This window comes from Antrostomus carolinensis, unplaced genomic scaffold, assembly GCF_000700745.2.
Source record: "Antrostomus carolinensis isolate BGI_N321 unplaced genomic scaffold, ASM70074v2 scaffold1812, whole genome shotgun sequence".
Lineage (NCBI taxonomy): Eukaryota > Metazoa > Chordata > Aves > Caprimulgiformes > Caprimulgidae > Antrostomus > Antrostomus carolinensis.
Genome location: NW_010298727.1, coordinates 15,891 through 34,061, shown reverse-complemented (window position 1 = coordinate 34,061; position 18,171 = coordinate 15,891). Strand labels below are relative to the sequence as shown.

Genomic DNA, 18,171 nt, shown 5'->3' with positions numbered 1-18,171 from the left:
CATTCTGCCAGCAAATACTTTAATTCAGCGACATCCCACACCTCTTTCCATTTGTAATCCACAGGGAGAATTATAGGTTACAGCTAGCCTTGGGAAGTTGGATAGCTTCAAAAGCTGTGGGACAGCAGATCTGGTTATTTCAACTCTGTTGTTCAAAACCATCACAGCTCAGATAATACCACATGATGGCTGTTGCTTTCAATTTGTTTGTTTTTTACTAAAGTTCAAAGAAGTTGCAGACAGAAGCCCTCTCTACACTGAGAGAATTAAGTTACTTAAGGGTTACATTCTAAGGATCCAAAAATCAAGTTTTTGAACTTCTTTTCAGCTGCCTCTTGCCTCTTATAAGGTATTGACCTTTGAGTATATGCATATGGTATAGTTATTAAGTTTCTGATATGGTTTATTCCATAGAACATCTGTCACATCCAGTGAACATTACAGACTCCCTCTGGGGATGAGGCAAGACTGTATATGTGAAGAAGGCTGTTGTCTGTCAGATGCCCACTTCACTCATTGCAGAAGTTTGAAACTATGCAGTGAATGTGGGAGGGGATTGCAAGGAAGACGGGGATGGCGGGGGGGTGGAGAGAAGGCTCTTCCATTTAAAGAGATGAACACTAGCCTGGCAATCAGCTCCCAGACCTGCCTCTGCCACAGCCTGTCAGTGAAATACAAGGCATTTTACTCAAACCTGACATTTCAGTCTTTCCCACTAATTGTATGTCTCTCCTTTCTTGTGTGCCTGTCTTACTTCAGGTCCTATACTGAAAAGAGTTTTTCCCCCTCCTCCTCACCAAGTTATAAACTTGTGTCTTTTCCCTCTGAAGCATTACACGTCCTGAAAAAACCCCTGGGCTAATCTCCCATTAAACATCCAAAAATCAGTGGTCACTTCTGACCCCATCTCCATGCCACATTCCCATTTCACAAACAGTAAGTTGTTACTGCATCTCATGAGATTGTTACATCCAGCCATTGACTTCATCAACAAGCACAAAGGACACGATTGACAGGAAAATAACAGGTCTATCTATGTTCATGCCAGGCTTGGAATAGTGTGAGATAGATAAGACATGAGGCCACACATTGAAGAGAAAAGCGAGGAGTAAAAAAGCCATCAGGGAGAATCAACTGCTCTGCCCACTGAGGGCAAACTCACACAGATGCATCATTTGAACAATACCAGCACTTGTCACATGGCAGCTCTATCAAGCAGGCTAAGAGGCAAATTAATTATTTTAAACAAGCACTTTACATACAAGAGATAACCGTCAAGGGAATATTGGGTTTCAGAACTATTTGGATGAATGCAGAAATGGGCTGACCTGTGCTAACCATATACGGCTTCAAACATACCAAGCAGCACGTGACCACATCTGAAATTCAGATCAGGAAAGCCAAAAGGAGCATGCGGAATATCCCAGGCAGAAATAAGAATAAATGAAATCTGAAGAAAGTAGAGGCACAAATACAGAAACACTGCAAAGATCATTGTTGTTCTTCCTAAATTCTGCATAAATCAACTTAGCGTGATTCCTTCCAACTGGTACTTCTTTGAGACCGTTTTATTTGCAACATAGATATTTGGAATACAGATTTTGTTTTAAAAGTTAATACACTGTACAAAACCTCTAAAGCTCAAGAGATTTTTACCCCCCTGTGTAACTTAGATGCAAAAAAAAACCCGCATGAGTTTAGAAAGCACTTTTAGTATTAGAAGCCGATAAATTAGCTTCTTTTATTTTCAGTGACAAAGTAAATCATCTTCTTTGTGGAGATGCATAATATCAGGGATAATGATTCACTCTTGAACTGTGTATGACCTTAACATCTCCGTCTGCTCATTGTAATAGATCAATGCCTCTCCAACCAGCACTAGCGCAGCTTTCCAGAAATGTGAATCAGGAAGCATAACAGCAGTAATTCTCAGTACAGTGGGGAAAGCATCCAGTGGAAAGTGTAAAGAACAGTGGTACTACACACAGGAAATTAGTAAGACGGGGGGAAAAATGGCTCTGTTTTCTCAAGCAAGGTGCACATTGCTATTCTGTTCCCTGACAGTATCCAGAACAATTCCTCCTACTAGGTATGAAAAGTGTTAGTTCTTGCTTACGTCCAAGGACAAAACTGATTGCAAATAAAACTGTACATCAATGTATACTCATGACAGGAATATGTGCTTCTCTACGCTCTGATGAATGCAATAATAACAACAAAAAAAGCATCCATAGAGCAGTTTTTGGGTTGTTTTCCAGTAAAGTGGATGTTGATGGTAGATCTGCAAAGTACTTCCTAATTTTTCATACCACTTGTTGAAATTAAGTTTGACATGAAGATTTTCAAATCAAAGTAAAAACAATTGTTGTAAAATGACTAACAACTACACATAACCCAGATCTCTTGAATCATTCATTTCTTGAAAAAGTGACCAAAACATTTGGACACAGATCAAAATAGACGTATCTAGGAAAAACTACACTGACAGATTTTTTTTCAAGTGTCAAAAATATATCAGGCTTTCTTACACTGCAGAACAAAATCTTGGTCAGTCACAATTGAGTGTGCTAAACTCAATGTGCAATGAAATGTAAAAACCAACAAAAACAATGAAAAAAACCCCCAAACCTGAAGAAAACCCCCCAACACCCATAAGAAACAAGCCCCATTCCAGATTCTCTATATATTCCATTTTCACTAGATATTCAAAAGTCACCTTTAGAATACCTAGTTTTAAAGGGGGAAAAAAAAATAAAAAATCAAGTTATCATCTGCAATTATATGTGAAGAAAATGCATTTACATTTTAAGTCATGAGAAGGAAGGGCAAGTTTAAGCTCTGTGCACATCCCTGGCAGCAGAACAGTGAAGCCTGGCTGTGGAGTCAGAGACACACAACTGAGATCTTCCCAGCTGGGTCCCAAGCCCAGGGAAGCCCACCCACCAGTCCAGACCACGCAGCTCTCTCCATTATTTTTAACCAGGACATCTCTACAACCAAAAGATGTCAAAAATTTACAATGCTATAACCTTCTTCACTGCAGAGATAGTCATTCATAGCAGTCAAGCAACTTTGCTTCAGAGATCTGGGAAATAATGAGGTGGCACAGGAGAACATAAATTCCAGATCAAGAGATTATAACAATTGAGTTCTCCCAGCACTCATTGCACATCTCTGCCAATATCGTGTCCTATGTCACCTCCTAGCATAAACAGTCTGAAATTTTTCAGACTGAATGGCATTCAGTTTTATCTGTTAGTTTGGAACAAAAGCCAGACATAACTGAACATAAAATGAAGGCCAGTGTACGGTGACCAGGATTAAAGCCAAATTGTCAGAGATCAAAGTGGTAAAAAACGTCTTTTATGGATAATGGAGTCATCTCTGTTCTGATAATTTTCATAGAACAGTATCTTTTGAGTTCAAAAGAAACATTTCATTAACATCTGTCAAGTCTACAAGTGTGTGAATGAAAGATAAGTAGGATTAGAAAAAACAGACCACAATAAACCAAGAATCTATTTCCAACTCTTTATCAGCCTTGATTAGCTAACTGGGGAAAAACTAAAACCAAGCTGTAAGAGACTGTGGTAAGTTTTGAAAATGTGTGTCCTGTGATAACGTGATAGCTTTTTTTTCCAAACATACATATAGGTTACTAGAGCTGAGGATCATTTAGTAATTAACTTATTTTTCCAAAACCCCAAAAGTTATAGGGGTTTTTTTTAATGTTAAAATATAGTTTATTACATTCTTGTGTTAACTGAAACAACTATTTGCTTAATAGCTTTCTATTTGGTGATATTGTGACAGGTAAACTACTTTTCTTTCTCCAGGTAATTTCAACTTAAAGTAAGTAGCTGCAGCTACATTAAAACAACTTATCTGGACACTTCATTCAAGTGGATTAAAACAAAAAGCTCAACAAATTATAAAATATAGTTTATTACATTCTTGTGTTAACTGAAACAACTATTTGCTTAATAGCTTTCTATTTGGTGATATTGTGACAGGTAAACTACTTTTCTTTCTCCAGGTAATTTCAACTTAAAGTAAGTAGCTGCAGCTACATTAAAACAACTTATCTGGACACTTCATTCAAGTGGATTAAAACAAAAAGCTCAACAAATTATGTCTAAAAAAAAAAAAAAAAAAAAAGATTTACTTATACTGGTTGGGTTTTTTGTACAATAAGGTATACAGCATCCAAATCTTTCAACAACCTTAGAGTACTTCTTTTTCAGCCAAACGTGACAAAGGTTTTTATATTTTAAATATTTTACATGCCTAGGAGTTTTGTGCAAAAAAAACCTGCTGGCTTGAAGGACAGAAACTCAACTTAATACTCTTACTGAAGAAGCATACAGTATGTGTTCAACCACACTATTAGTCACCAGAGAACCCACATATGTGGGCCACAGAAAAACAGACTGAAATAGTTCTAAGTGTAGCAGAACATAGATTTTATCCACACTTCCTTCCTAAAATAAAGACATGAAAAAAACCCTAGAAATTATGACAGATCCTAAACTTACTTCAAGATGTTATAAAAAATTGTACCAAAGCAACTACCTGCAGTCACTGCTCTGCTTACAAAGTTTCAAAGGATGTCAAGTCCCTCAGCTCATGGAAGACATTGGCAAAGTAATGGCTTGGGAGCACTAAAACTCCTTTCTAAAAGAGTACTGTATTCTGAAAAGGAGGGAAAAATTTCTTCAGTATTTTGTTTTATTCAACTACTTCACTTACGTAGTAAGAGTCAAATTCTGATTGAGACTTCTCAAGTAGAAAAAAATCATAGAATCATCTAGGTTGGAAAAGACCTTTAAGATTATTGAGTCCATCTGTTAACCTAACACTGACAAGTCCACCACTAAAGCATGTCCCTAAGCACCACACATCTACACATCTCTTAAATACCTCCAGGGATGGTGCCTCAAACGCTTCCCCGGGCAGCCTGTTCCAATGCTTGACAACCCTTTCAGTAAAGAAATTTTTCCTCATATCCAACCTAAACCTCCCCTGGTGCAACTTGAGGCTATTTCCTCTTTTCCCAATGCTTGTTACTTGGAAGAAGACAGCGACACCCACCTCACTACAACCTCCTTTTAGGCAGTTGTAGAGAGTGGTAAAGTCTCCATTCAGCCTCCTTTTCTCCAGACTAAACAACACCAGTTCCCTCAGCTGCTCCTCATAAGACTTGTGCTCTAGACCCTTCATCAGCTTCGCTACCCTTCTCTGGACATGCTTCAGCACCTCAGTGTCTTTCCTACAGTGAGGGGTCCAAAACTGAACACAAGACTCAAGGTGTGGCCTCACCAGCACCGAGTACAGGGGCACAATCACTTCTCTGGTCCTGCTGGCCACACTGTTTCTGATACAGGCCAGGATGCTGTTGGCCTTCTTGGCCACCTGAGCACACTGCTGGCTCATGTTCAGCCAGCTGTCAACCAACACCCTCAGGTCCTTTTCCATCCGGAAGCTTTCCGGTCACTCCTCCCCAAGCCTGTAGATTTGCATGGGGTTGTTGTGACCCAAGTGCAGGATCCGGCACTTGGCCTTGTTGAACCTCACACAGTTGGTCACAGTCCACTGATTCAACCTGTTCAGGTCCCCTCTGCAGAGCCTTCCTATCCTCAAGCAGATCAACACTCCTGCCCACCTCGGTGTCAACTGCAAACTTACTGAGGGTGCACTCAATCCCCTGAAAACACTCCCTAACATACAGGGCCACCCCACCACCTCGCCTTCCTTGCCTATCCCTTCTAAAGTTTATAGCCATCTGTTGCAGCATTCCAGTTGTGCAAGTCATCCCACCATATTTCTGTGATAGCAACTATTTCATAGTTCTCCCACTGCACAATGGCTTCCAGCTCCTCCTGTTTGCTGCCCGTGCTGCATGCACTGGTGTGTAGATGCACTTCAGTTGGGCTATTGACCCTGCCACATTTTTGGGGGGAGAAGCCCTAATTCCTACATGACCATTCTCAGGTGCTTCCATGGTTTCTAACACATCAATAATTGCATCTTTGCTGCCGCACAGATCTCCATTCCCTGCCTCCACTGAGATGGCAGACCAAAGGACCTCGCTAGCACATCATCCCTCAAACACTGGCGTGCAGTCCCCAGGCTTACCTCTCGTGAGTCTGGTTTTATCCCATTCCCCCTTCAAATCTAGTTTAAAGCTCCTGCAATGACCCCTGATGACTCCTGTGCAAAGATCCTTTTCCTCCTCTGAGACAGGTATACTTGTCTGTTGCCAGCAGGCCTGTTGTGTAAACCAACTCATGATCAAAAAACCCAAAATTTTGCCAGTGACACCAGGCTTGGAGCCAGGTATTGATACGCTGCCTCTTCCTATCTCTTCCCTCATCATTCCCTGCAACTGGAAGGATAGAGGAGAACACTGCTTGTACTCCTGATCCTTCAATCAGTTGTCCCAAGGCCCTGAAGTCTCTCTTGACTGCTCTCAGACTTCTTGCAACTTCATTGCTGTCCACCTAAAAAATCAATAAAGGATAATACTCTGAGGGCTTTAGCAGAGTAGGAAGCTTTCTCTTCACATCTTTAACCTGAGCCCCAGGGAGGCAGCAGACTTCCCTAAGGAAATTGTGAGACTTCTCCTTATAGAATATTTCACCTGTCCCCTTATTCTTGTGGGGTGGTCTATAACAGAATCCCACCATGTTATCTGCCTTGTTGCTCTTCCCCCTGATTCTTACCCATAAACACTCAACACTATTGTCACCATTATTAAGCTCCAGACAACTGGGTCCAGTCTGCATATTGGACCTTCTGTTCCCCACAGAAGGGAGTCTCCTATGACAATTTCCCACCTTTTTTTCTTTACGGAAGCAGTTCTGAAGCAGGGCACAGGCTGACTTAACCTCAGGGACACCTCCAAGATCAATGAACCATCGTCCTGGTTATTGTTCAGTTCCACTTGCAGAGCCTCATACCTGCTATGCAAGGGCACCTGGGCAGGTGGGGTATTCACAGAGGGAACATACCTGCTGTGCCAGGCAGGAACTTGTTGCCATTGCCCCCCTTCCTTTAAGCCACCACGTTCAGCCAGGAGAAGAGAGGATAAGGAATCCTTCATATCTGCCAGGTGGATACCACTGCTCCCTGGTCAAGCTGGCAGAGCTTTGGTGTCCTGCCTACACGCCCTTCCATATGAACTGCATCGCAAATTGCCGCGCCATGCCCTGTTTGCGGTGCTCCGGGTCGCTGCTGCTCCCTAAGGGTTTCTTTGATACGTATGGGGGGCTTGGCCACTGTTGCCCCTTGCTCTGCCCAGGTCTCGTTAGCTGCTGTCACACAAGCTGTGGGCTCCCAGTGGCTCTCTCAGCTTCCTCTGAGGGTCCTGGTCCTGGTCCCTATGCACCGCACTAGGGTTCTCTGCTGCTGATCATGCCAGCACTGGAGCTGCTCGCCTTGGCTCGTTCTCTTCTATCATATGAACAAACATTACAGGTCAGGGTGAGATACCAGTTCTCAAATAATGACCCATATAAATCAGGAAAAAATAATTCAGTTCACTGCCTATGTAGTAGAGCGGCAATGGTGAACTGACTGAACCCCCATTCCCTGTCCCCTGTGTTGCTGGGAGGGAAGGCAGAGAAATCAGGAGCAAAGTGATTTGAGCCTGGGAAGAAGGGAGGGGTGGGGGAAGGTGTTGCAAGATGTGGTTGTTATGTCTCATTGCATTACTTAGAGGAAATGGCAATGAATTAAATTGATTTTTCTTCCCCAAGTTGAGTGTTTTGCCCATGACCATAACTGGTGAGGGAGCCGTCCCTGTCCTTCATTCCCAACCCCGTGGCCCCTTTGTTGTGACTCCCACCCCATCTCACTAGGTGGGGGGCAGTGACTGCAGGACCGCATGGTCCTACTGTGGTTAAACCACCACAGAAACATCACAAAGAATAGCAGAGTACTGCTCAGGAGAATTTGCCCACACTGCCTAGAAAAAGCACAAAAATGCATAAAACGTATCCAGAACTTTAAGCAGCATATGGAAAAAGAATAAGGATACTTATCACCACAACTGAAAACCACTTCGCTACAATGCTCTGAATATCTTCTTCAATGAACAAGATTATTAGGTTACAGAAGTTAAAAAAACCTGTACTTTCTTCTTCACTTCTCTTTCCTTAAACTTAGTTCAGCTGCTTAGTGATCCTTAGTTCATTAATGCCCTCTAGATCCAAATTCTTTGAATAAAGAGAAATACAAGAGGAACACCAAGAAGAAAAGAAGAAAAAGAAAAGATTAAAGAAGAGGAGAAGATAAGGAAAACATAGGGAAGAAATGCAGAAAAAAAATCATTTTAATGCAGAAAGAACAGATGGTACTAAACCCATACCTGGAAAATCCATTAAGACCTCAAGAGTACAATTATTTGTTATGCGAGCACACAGCCTGCAGACTTCAATTGGACGATTCCCATGAGTAAAATGACACACATACAAGCTTGCCAGGTTAGTCTTAATTATGTGGATAGGAGCCTATATCCTAACTCTACCATAGGCATTTTCCTATTTACACTTCTCTTTTCTGTTCCTTTAACATTTGCTGATTAAACAACATAAACATATACCAAGTTATTAGAACAATTTTGTACATTAAAATGTGTTAAGACTAAAACCACAAACGCAAGTCGATCTCATGCTTACATTAATGAAGTTTGCTGAACACCTGAAGTCATTTTTTGTCAATATAAAACAAAATGACTTAATGTTACTGAAATGAAATCACTGCTGAGATAAGGTAAAAATTAGAGGTGAAGTGCTTTGCTCACATTAGTGCAATGAGATGGAATTTGATGCAAGATACTACTTTCCTATTGAAGAGACATCAAAGAGGCATGCTATTTGTCACCAGAAAAGAGAGCAGGAAAGCAAAAAAAAAAATTCTCCACGTTCTTATTATAAAAATCCACTGCATGAGGAAGAAAAAAAAATAAATAAAAAAAAATCTGCATTTCCAGTACGAAGTTGCCTTTGCAGATCCCCAAGATCACTCACTGCTTTAAGTAAAATAAATGCCCCTCAGTCTGCCAGTCTGTGCTGTCATGGGAGACCCTCTTTGCAAACTGCCATCCACTGCTTCAATTTCACTTTGTGAGCTGAATTTGAATACAAGTTATTTTACATCAATTTTTCCCCAAGCAATAGGACATGTTTCTCCAAAGGCTTAACTGGTGACAAGCCCCCTCGTTCCTTCCACATCCAGAAGAAGGACATGAACTCTGTTTCTCTACAGGCAGACATCTGATATACTTTCTGGTAGATGGCCACTTTTTTCAGGCAAGAGCTCATACCCCAGTAATATGATTAGTCCAAGATATTGTACTGGTGCCATTGTGTGCCACAAACTTGCCTCCACACCCAGAGCCTGCGGGATGAATTCTCCTGTTACACACATTTTGACACCCTGGAAGGCTTTAATAGGTTTACCAGGCACCAGCTGTGAGCCAATCTATCTTGCTGGCAGCCACAAGTACCAGACTGCTTTATGCTTTCCTTTTCTTCAGTGTCCAGGTAATCTTTGTTTTTGGAACTTTTTGAGAATGTTAACAGCATCAATCACGCATCAACAGCAGAGACATGTGGCAACAAGAGTGCAGAGCTGCCAAAAGCAAAGAACTTCCCACCAAAGAAATTCTTCTTACCAAGCCATCTATTAGAAAGGAGGAAAAAAACCCAACCAACCAAACAACAAAACAACAAAAAAACCCCAATACAAACGTACTCCACACACTACGATACCCCCCAAACCCTGTAACTGCTGGGGACTTGCTCCCCTGTTCCCTAATCAAGCCCTTTCACATTTCTGAGACTCCTCAAAACTATCCTTGGACCTGGTAATTTCTGCTTTGTGTAATTTCTGCTTTCTTAGCTTTGTGTAGAGATGGAGAAGTACTATCATAGTTTTTTTATTTTGAAAAGAGTGTGTCTATTTAGAATGACACTGCATTGAGAAATGAGACTAAAGAGGAAAACAAGACACATGCAAACACTCCCAGTCTGCTTTTCACTGTGCAGTAACAGACAAGTGCTAAATCCGTTGCAATCTCTACTTCAGTTGTATTTCCCTCATACAGTATCTCCACTTCATGCTTTATTAGGAGGCACTAAACTGGTTAAAAAATTCTCACCCTTTAGCTTATCTCATACAGTTTGCAAATCACCTATCCTCTACAAAGTGCAACTTGCCTCTGAGAAAGGGCTAGACAGACAAAATCACAGGTAGCAACTTCCTGACTGACAGCCCATAGGTTAGAAATAAAAAATCCACCCATGCCCATGTGAATTTTTTCACTGAAGACTGGACTAAGTTCAAATAAGCATGCAACAGAAAAGTAGGAAAAATGACAAAGACTACTGCAAAAAATTTTAGCTTCAGCTATGGTTGATTCAATCTGTCAATCTAAAATAAAGGGTTAAGAAAAATAAGAACAGAATTAGCGCACCAGATATGCAAGGCAGACAAACTAACACAAAGGATGAAGAGATCTCTTTTTGCACCAACTTGGGTCATGAATTTCAGAATGAGAAAAATCAGTGAAAAAGTGATCAAGGTTTGTCCCTTTCATCACAATTTACAGTCTGTTCACAACATTTATTTTTAGCCTATGAAAAACCTCTCTTCAAAGACATTGCTGAGGTAGCAACAAAGAAAAAAAAAAAACGAGAGGTTTTAGAAAACTCATTTAAGCAGCAAGTATGAAATACTAGGTTAGAAATTGTCTCTTACTCAGATTAAAACTCGTTTGATAGAAAGATTCGAGATGGCTTTTTCTGGTACTGGGATTCTAGTAAGTTCCATTTATTTTAAAAGTATCTATCTCACTGTGTTGCCATACTTCACATTAAACACATCTCAGTGTATTCAGAAATATACAAATATCTATTCTCTTTGCTTATTATTTATGTCAGCATGTATTTAAGGGCTGCTCTAGAGACAAATACTTCTGTGAATCAAAGCCTAAGCATTTTTTTTAAAGAAAACCTACCTACAATATTTACCATAAAACTGCAACTGTTGTAATGCAGAAATACAGATTCTTGACAGGATCACAAACACTAAAGAAGTCTGGAGGAATACAATAACCTTTGCAGCAACTATGACTTGACTAGTAAGAGCCTGTTATGTAGCTGTAAAACACTTCAAAGAAAAACTAACAAAGACTTCCTTGAGCATTATTTTTGTATGACAATTCAGATCTTCTGCCAATCCTACTAATTCATGAAAAAAAAAATCTCTCTTTGTTAAAACATTTTAAGAGTTATTTATTTATTGAATGAATTTAAAATACAAGAATCAAAAGTAGAACCTAAGGTATTGCAAAAAGTTATGTATGAACTTGTTTTGAAGAATGAGCTTGAGATTAATATCGATTTAAACTTAATCATCAGTCTTTCAATAAAGATTTCAAGTCTAATTTTAGACTTGTACAAAATTCCAGTGACTGTATGCAAACATTTTCTTTTGTGACATCTTTATACCATCTATATGCAGCTAATTTCTTGATAAACAGTGAAGTTAATGCATTGCCTAGTGGTATGAGGTAACCGAACACAATAGGGACACATTCACCAGAAATTAAACACAGTGCCCATCAGTCATAACTCATTTAAGTTCAATGTATTAGCCCATATGTGTACAACTCTGCCGCTGTCCCCATCTCTTTCTTCACAGTTACGTGCTGTTGTCATCAATTGGTAGAGATGCAATAGCACAAAGCTGAAGATATTCAGATATTCCACCCTTCTGTCCATCCAAGAAATAACTAATTTGTGTTTCACTGAACAAATTCACCTGGAGAACTTCGTACGGCCTCAAGACCCCCAGAGTCCCAGTAAGGAGATGGTCCCAAGGCATTCTGCAGAACACAGCAAGTTTGCCCTGCCTGTGAACGGAGTTTGCTGGGTATTAGACAGCTCGAAGCCAAACATCTTCAGCCACATTTGTGCATATCCTAGCTCCTCTGCACTTAAATGGGAAGAATAAGGTCCTATGTTGCACACATTTTGCCCATGGTTTTCCAGTTGGACATTTTATTTTTGTCATAATGGACAGCAGACAGCAAAGACTGATTTTGTCAAAATACTTGCTAGAGCTCTATTTACACAGAGTTAGAGAAGGAAGTCTCAATCTTGATGAGACCAGAGACGGATATCAGATAGATGAAAGCTGCATTTATAAGCAGGATTTCAGGAATGACAACAGTCTACCAGTTAGTAAGCGAGAGAGAATGGCAAGATTCAGAGCCCAAGCCAATTAAGCATCACCACTTCCCTCCATCTGGCAGAAAGACTGCAAAAACACTTAATTGAGGATTTTCATCTCTCTGCCACATCTAAAATAATTCAAACTTTCAGCATTTTCAGACATTTTCAGTCTGTATAATGCAGCCACCGAAACAAACGTAGGCTACGATGTGCCAGTTCAGTGTTACGCTGGCGTTGCTGTAGCGGGTGTACATCAAGGCTGGAACACAGGGATTGAGCCCAGAGAACTCTGCGCTGCACGCTTTGATGGCGATACATGCACTTATGGTGAATTAGAACTGTGAATTATCTGAAATATGACCTAACATTTTATTTAATCAAAGGCCTGACATATACCACAAATATACGTAGCTGTAGTTCTCCCTGAATACACAATTTTAAGATGGATTAAATGCCAATAATTCAATTCAAGTAGTTCTCATGAATAGAAAAGGAAATGTCCACAGAAAAAAAAAGTATGTAAAAATTAGTACAAAGAATATCTAGTTTCTTTACTTTTAAACAGGCCTATATATTTTAAAGTTGCAATGTAAAAGTTACTAGCCTATAGCCAAAAGACATGCTGCTGAGTGGCTACATGATAATTTCTTACAAAAAAATCTACTGATGGTGAATTATGTCTGTAGATGAACAAAAAATAACTATGTTCAGAATACTTCCTTATTTGGTGGCAATGTGTTTTGGGGTTTTTGTTTTCTTTTGTTTTTAATTTAGGAGCAGGGAGAAATGTAGCCTCTAATACGTCCTTTCAGTTGAATAACTTCTAGGTGAAGTCAAAGCTGAGACTCAGAGCTGCCCCAAAGCCCCAGAATCCTCAGTGGCAGGTTAAAGACCACAGCTGTAAAGCATTTCACCATTTAAATTAGAACATGAACCTTTTAACAAGAAGTAAGGTAAATGTTCAGGGATATTAAGTACATAAAAATGTTAGCAAACAGTAAAATTAAGAAGCACATTTCAGGTATCTATTAGCCATATACTATAAAGCCACTCTTAAAAAAAAACAACACTTCAGCTCAAAATATACCTGCCTTGGCAAATGAGGCAGAAAAGAGGGGAGAAAAAAAAAAAAAAAAAAAAAAAAAAAAAAGAAGTGATCAATAGAGAACATTCTAAATTATAACATCCTGATTCTAGAAAGGCTTTACCATAGATGGGCTTACCTTTACTTGGTGCTGATTTTCTCACAGAAGCTACATGGTCTTCAGAGATGGCAAGACGCCTTAGCACATCAGCCAACGCTGCTTTTAACACAGTGATTTCATCTTCTTGTTGCTGTACTCTCAGCTCCAGGGCTGAAAGACGGTCCTGGACATCAGACGTGCTCGCAGCTGAGATGCTGTCATCTGTATAGTGAGAAAACAGAGTAGAAAGAGTCATTTAATTGTTTGATTCTAAACTAAAAGCCATAGAAGCACAAGTACTTCTGTCCCATCATTTTGAAATACTGGAGATGTTCAAACATGTTCAGGCAAAGAAGGAATAGATAGTATGTTAAATGTATTAAATTAATGCTTCAACATAAACATTACTAATCATTAGCTTAGACAGAAGGGTTAACAAGTGTGGCCCTATTACAATCAGAGGAGGAAACGTATTTTCTGCTAAAATAGCATAGAAAGAAAAACATGCTTACCAGTAGAAGGAAGACTGAAATTAAGCTTATTTAAATAGCCAATTGAATTAACTAAAAAGGTATAAAATTGTGGTCAAATTTTGCAATATATTCTTTTGGAACCATTGAAGAATTTTAAATGTGATCCTTCATTTTAAAGCAAGATACAAAGTTAAAAAAAATAAAAATACTTGGTTACCATACAAATATTGCTAGCCTTGACCTAATTGCATCAAATGGCAATCTCAATTTAAATAGTCTAGGTCAGAGTTCTTAACTTCAATTCCTTCTCTCTAACTTTTTTCACATTACCAGCCTGCATGTGCCAAAAAAAATATATGGCATTATAACATTTGGCCTAAAGTGAACAGAAAATAAATACGCTACAAAAAGATTCCAAAAATCTGTTTGGCCACACAGAGATAGATTAGTATTGAAGGTATAATCCAGCCAAATCTATTCTTCAGTGGTAAAAGGGAAATTACAGCTTCTGCATACTCTTTGCCTTTGACAGTTCTTTGTGTTAGCTCTGCCAAGCCAAAATAACACATAACAGATTTTTGTATTTGGCTGTTCCAACAAATCACAGGCCAACCACTAAAAAAGACCCATAAAAGAATATGTTGCTCAATCACAAGGTACTGAATTCCTTATCCATCCTGATTTAGGCTTACTGAAAACTCAGGAAGGAACTTCTAATACTGGTTTACAAAATTTACCTGTATAACACAAATGGACAGCATGAGTCCATATTCTATGAAATATATATACAAACAGCGAATTTACGCATAAGGGTAAGTAGGTGAATATTACTACTGCAATTATATACAAACGAAACTTCAGTTCAATAATCTTACAAGAAAAAAAAAAAGTTAATATAAGCCACAATCCTAAAACTCTATTTTTCACTAAAAAAGCCTTAATCTTTGAAATACTTGGATAACAGCACTTTTAAAATAAATGTAAACAAAAGAAACATTGGCCCAAACCCCTCCAATTAATTAAATATTAAAGAAATTAAGGAATTTAATGCCAATTTCCATTCAGTTAAAACATGGCACTTGCTACTGAAGGAGCAAGAATTTAGCCAACCAAAATAAAGAATCACAATACTACTTTCACAACACTAACGGAATTGCTTCAAGGAATTAATAAAACAAACTAATATTAGTAGTGAAATGTATTTAAAATTATTATTAAACTGAAAGGAATAGTTAAAATTACATTGGTAAAAAAACTCCTACAAGAAGATACTTTTGCATATTGGTATAATTCACCATTTAGTTACACCAAAAGCAGAAGGGTATCACTTCATGGTTAATACCTATGCAGCATATAAAAAGGAACTAACATAAATTTACATAAATTAATTAATGAAGAAAAGTTTTTACTTTAGGGAAGTAAATGGACTGAAAGAAGTACCATATAATTCATACTGCTGCTATTCTTGCAATATTAGCCTTTAAATATATGCAGTGGACCAGTCAAAATGAACAATGCAGAAAACAGTGACAATTATTTTCAAAATATTATGATCTTTGTATCTCATCTTACACTGGAGTAGCAGTCCAAACACAGAAGAGAGAAGTTTGATACTTCCCGAAAAAATAAAAAATAAAAAAGCTGAAAGCTTTTTTTTTCCCCCTTTTTGTCTGCCAAAGCCTTCAATTAATGAACTATTAAAAGGTCTTATAAATTATGGATAAATTCCCAGGCTGTATAAATACACGGATCGCTATTAAAAAAAAAAAAAAAATTGTAAAAGCAGTAAGTAGCTATGTCAAATCATCATTTTAGAAGCCAGATATTACTGTGTTCCCTGTGTGGAGTCCAAATAATAGTAATCACCACAACAGGAAAGGCTCCACTGTTGGTTGGTCTCCCTGATGAGCACAGATACAAGCACTCTACCAGAGCGCCGGCTGCTTGACACGGACGTCTTTTTTCCCACTGACTACTAACAGACTAGACTGCTGCTGTTGAACCCCAGCACCCCAACAAAGGGACACATAAATGGGTCCTGCAGCTCCCAAAGCCACATTTACGTCACTAACTTCAAAGGGGAAAAGTACAGCAAGTCCTTGTGCCCTGTAAGGTGACCTCCTCAACATATCAAATGAGATGGTAGAAGGCCTGACCAATGTTAACCTCTATGCTACGGAGGCTTAAGCCCTGGACATGGCAGAGAGAGGCAGAAAGAGCCTCAAACTCAACTTCATTACAACAGCTTGTCAAAGGTCGCAGCTGTATAAACGGGGCATGAATAGGAAACCAAGAAGGTTAAGCCATTTAGCCAATTCAAAAATAGGCAAAGCAATGGGCTATGTGTGTACAACGGGAGAAAAGAGGTTTCAAACCACCAGTGGCTGCTTTGCATTGCCAAGAGGGAGAATGAGACACAGAGACTGAAAAGAGCTGGATAGCAAGAAGATCATTAGGAAATAAACAATATTTTGGTTGATCAAAGAACACAGTAGCACACCGGGAAGACATTTGATTGTTCTTTATCACTCTACAGAAGCAGCATCTGCTTCAAGTGCTGACAATCATATATTACTCTGGCAACTATCAGAGAATTAAAATGAATGATTCCCAACCCCCAAATACCTCACCTGTGACAGCAAATATTCAACTGAACTGCAACACGCCCTTCTTGGCAGCGTCTTGAAAAGTATGTCAACTAGGGATTAGCTTAAATGAAGATGCCTTGAAACTAAATACAACTGCAATCCTTGAGATCATTTTGACAAACCTGCACAATGCAAAACTATACCTTTTTTTCCATAGACGTTTACAAAATCTCTTCCAGATTTCTTCTTCTTGTTGAAAATTCATTCTTATAATCTAAGTAACTACTTCAAAAGAAGCTTAAATCAAGGGCACGCCTTTCCCCCTTCAGAGGGGAAAAGTCAGCCACTTAGGAAGCAGAAGTCCATCTCCTCCCTTCCTCTCTCCCACTCCTAAACATCTGGCCTTTCCCTGGTGCTGTCTCAGACATCTATCTAGGTCTTCCATGAGCCACTTTTAATTCACTAAACCAGAGTTTTATTTATTTATTTAAAGAGGGAAAACAGATGAGAGAATATAGCAAGAAATTTGTAAGTGAAATTGACTATTGCTTCATTCACTTAACTCATTTTAAAAAGACCTTTTTAGTTATCTGATTATTTTTATTATAACCAAATAGCATCATTTCTGATGTGTTGGTCAAGCCTCCCAAGCTGTCCATGACCTACACCTTCAAGAGAGCCACTGGGAACAATATCCATTGTGAAAAAAGCACTATCTGCAGTGCTTGCTGGTATTAGTAAGAAGACATCCACACAGATTAGGACCTAAGGTTTTTTAATCTTAAAAAGTGGTTTAAGATAAGAGCACAGGTACCCAAATGACAGCAAAAACATGCTAGGTCTAAACATATGGTACTGTAACTTTGAAAATAATATCTCTTGTTATTTTATCATAGTTCACTAGTTTGATATTTCATTTTAGCCATTAAACATCAATTCCCCCCCTCCTTTTGGAGTAAGCAGGGATGTGTGTCATGCTTGCATTCAGTACTCATGAGACATCTGAATGACCTTAAAAATTAGGATCCATTTTTCATAGCCAACGAACAGCACTAAACAGATGCATTACACTGCATGGGACTCCTCACAGTCACTCATGACAAACCACTTCCATCAGATTGAACAAAACAGCAGCTCAAACCACCCTCCAGGCTTTAGGTAGGAACTTTGAAAGGAGTATCCAGTACTTAGTGATGGTACTTAACAAACCTCCCACCAACCCACGTACTACTCCTCTCCTCGCATGTCACCCACCAGGGATGTGAGGATAACAGCATGTGAAAAGTATCGTCCTCCACCACTCACTGCCTAGGAGAAATTTGAACTGGTCACATTAAAAAAAACAAAACAAAACAAAAAGTATTTAAGTATTTTACTACTGAACTGTCTATTCTGAGGCCCCTCAACAATTCCAGAACATCCATTATCATTTCTCTGAGTCAATTCCTCCCAGCCCCAACTAATCATAAGTAAGGGCTTCATTTTAGACATAAGCACATTTCAGAAAAACAAATTCTACAATCTCCAGCACTTGGAAATTTAAACCACAGGGTGGAAAATCCCACATTTTATCCAATAAAGCCACACAAACCACCACTGTTTTTAAATCCCTGCCTGCTAAGGCACCCAGACAGTTTTGTATGCTTTCCCCAGGGTGGTACAAGTCTTTAATAAAAGAAATGCAACA

The 18,171-nt window shown here is 39.1% G+C and overlaps 1 protein-coding gene across 1 annotated transcript in view; it reads right to left on the bottom strand.

Moving 5' to 3' along the window:
- The window catches only part of EML4 (EMAP like 4), a gene marked incomplete at its 5' end in the record, with an annotated part of 75,666 nt that extends 62,021 nt beyond the window's left edge, over positions 1–13,645 (bottom strand). The window contains one exon of the mRNA XM_029083630.1: positions 13,463–13,645. Coding sequence (XP_028939463.1) covers positions 13,463–13,645 — 183 coding nt within the window. The remainder of the gene's footprint in view (positions 1–13,462) is intronic.
- Between the last annotated feature and the right edge of the window lie 4,526 nt (positions 13,646–18,171).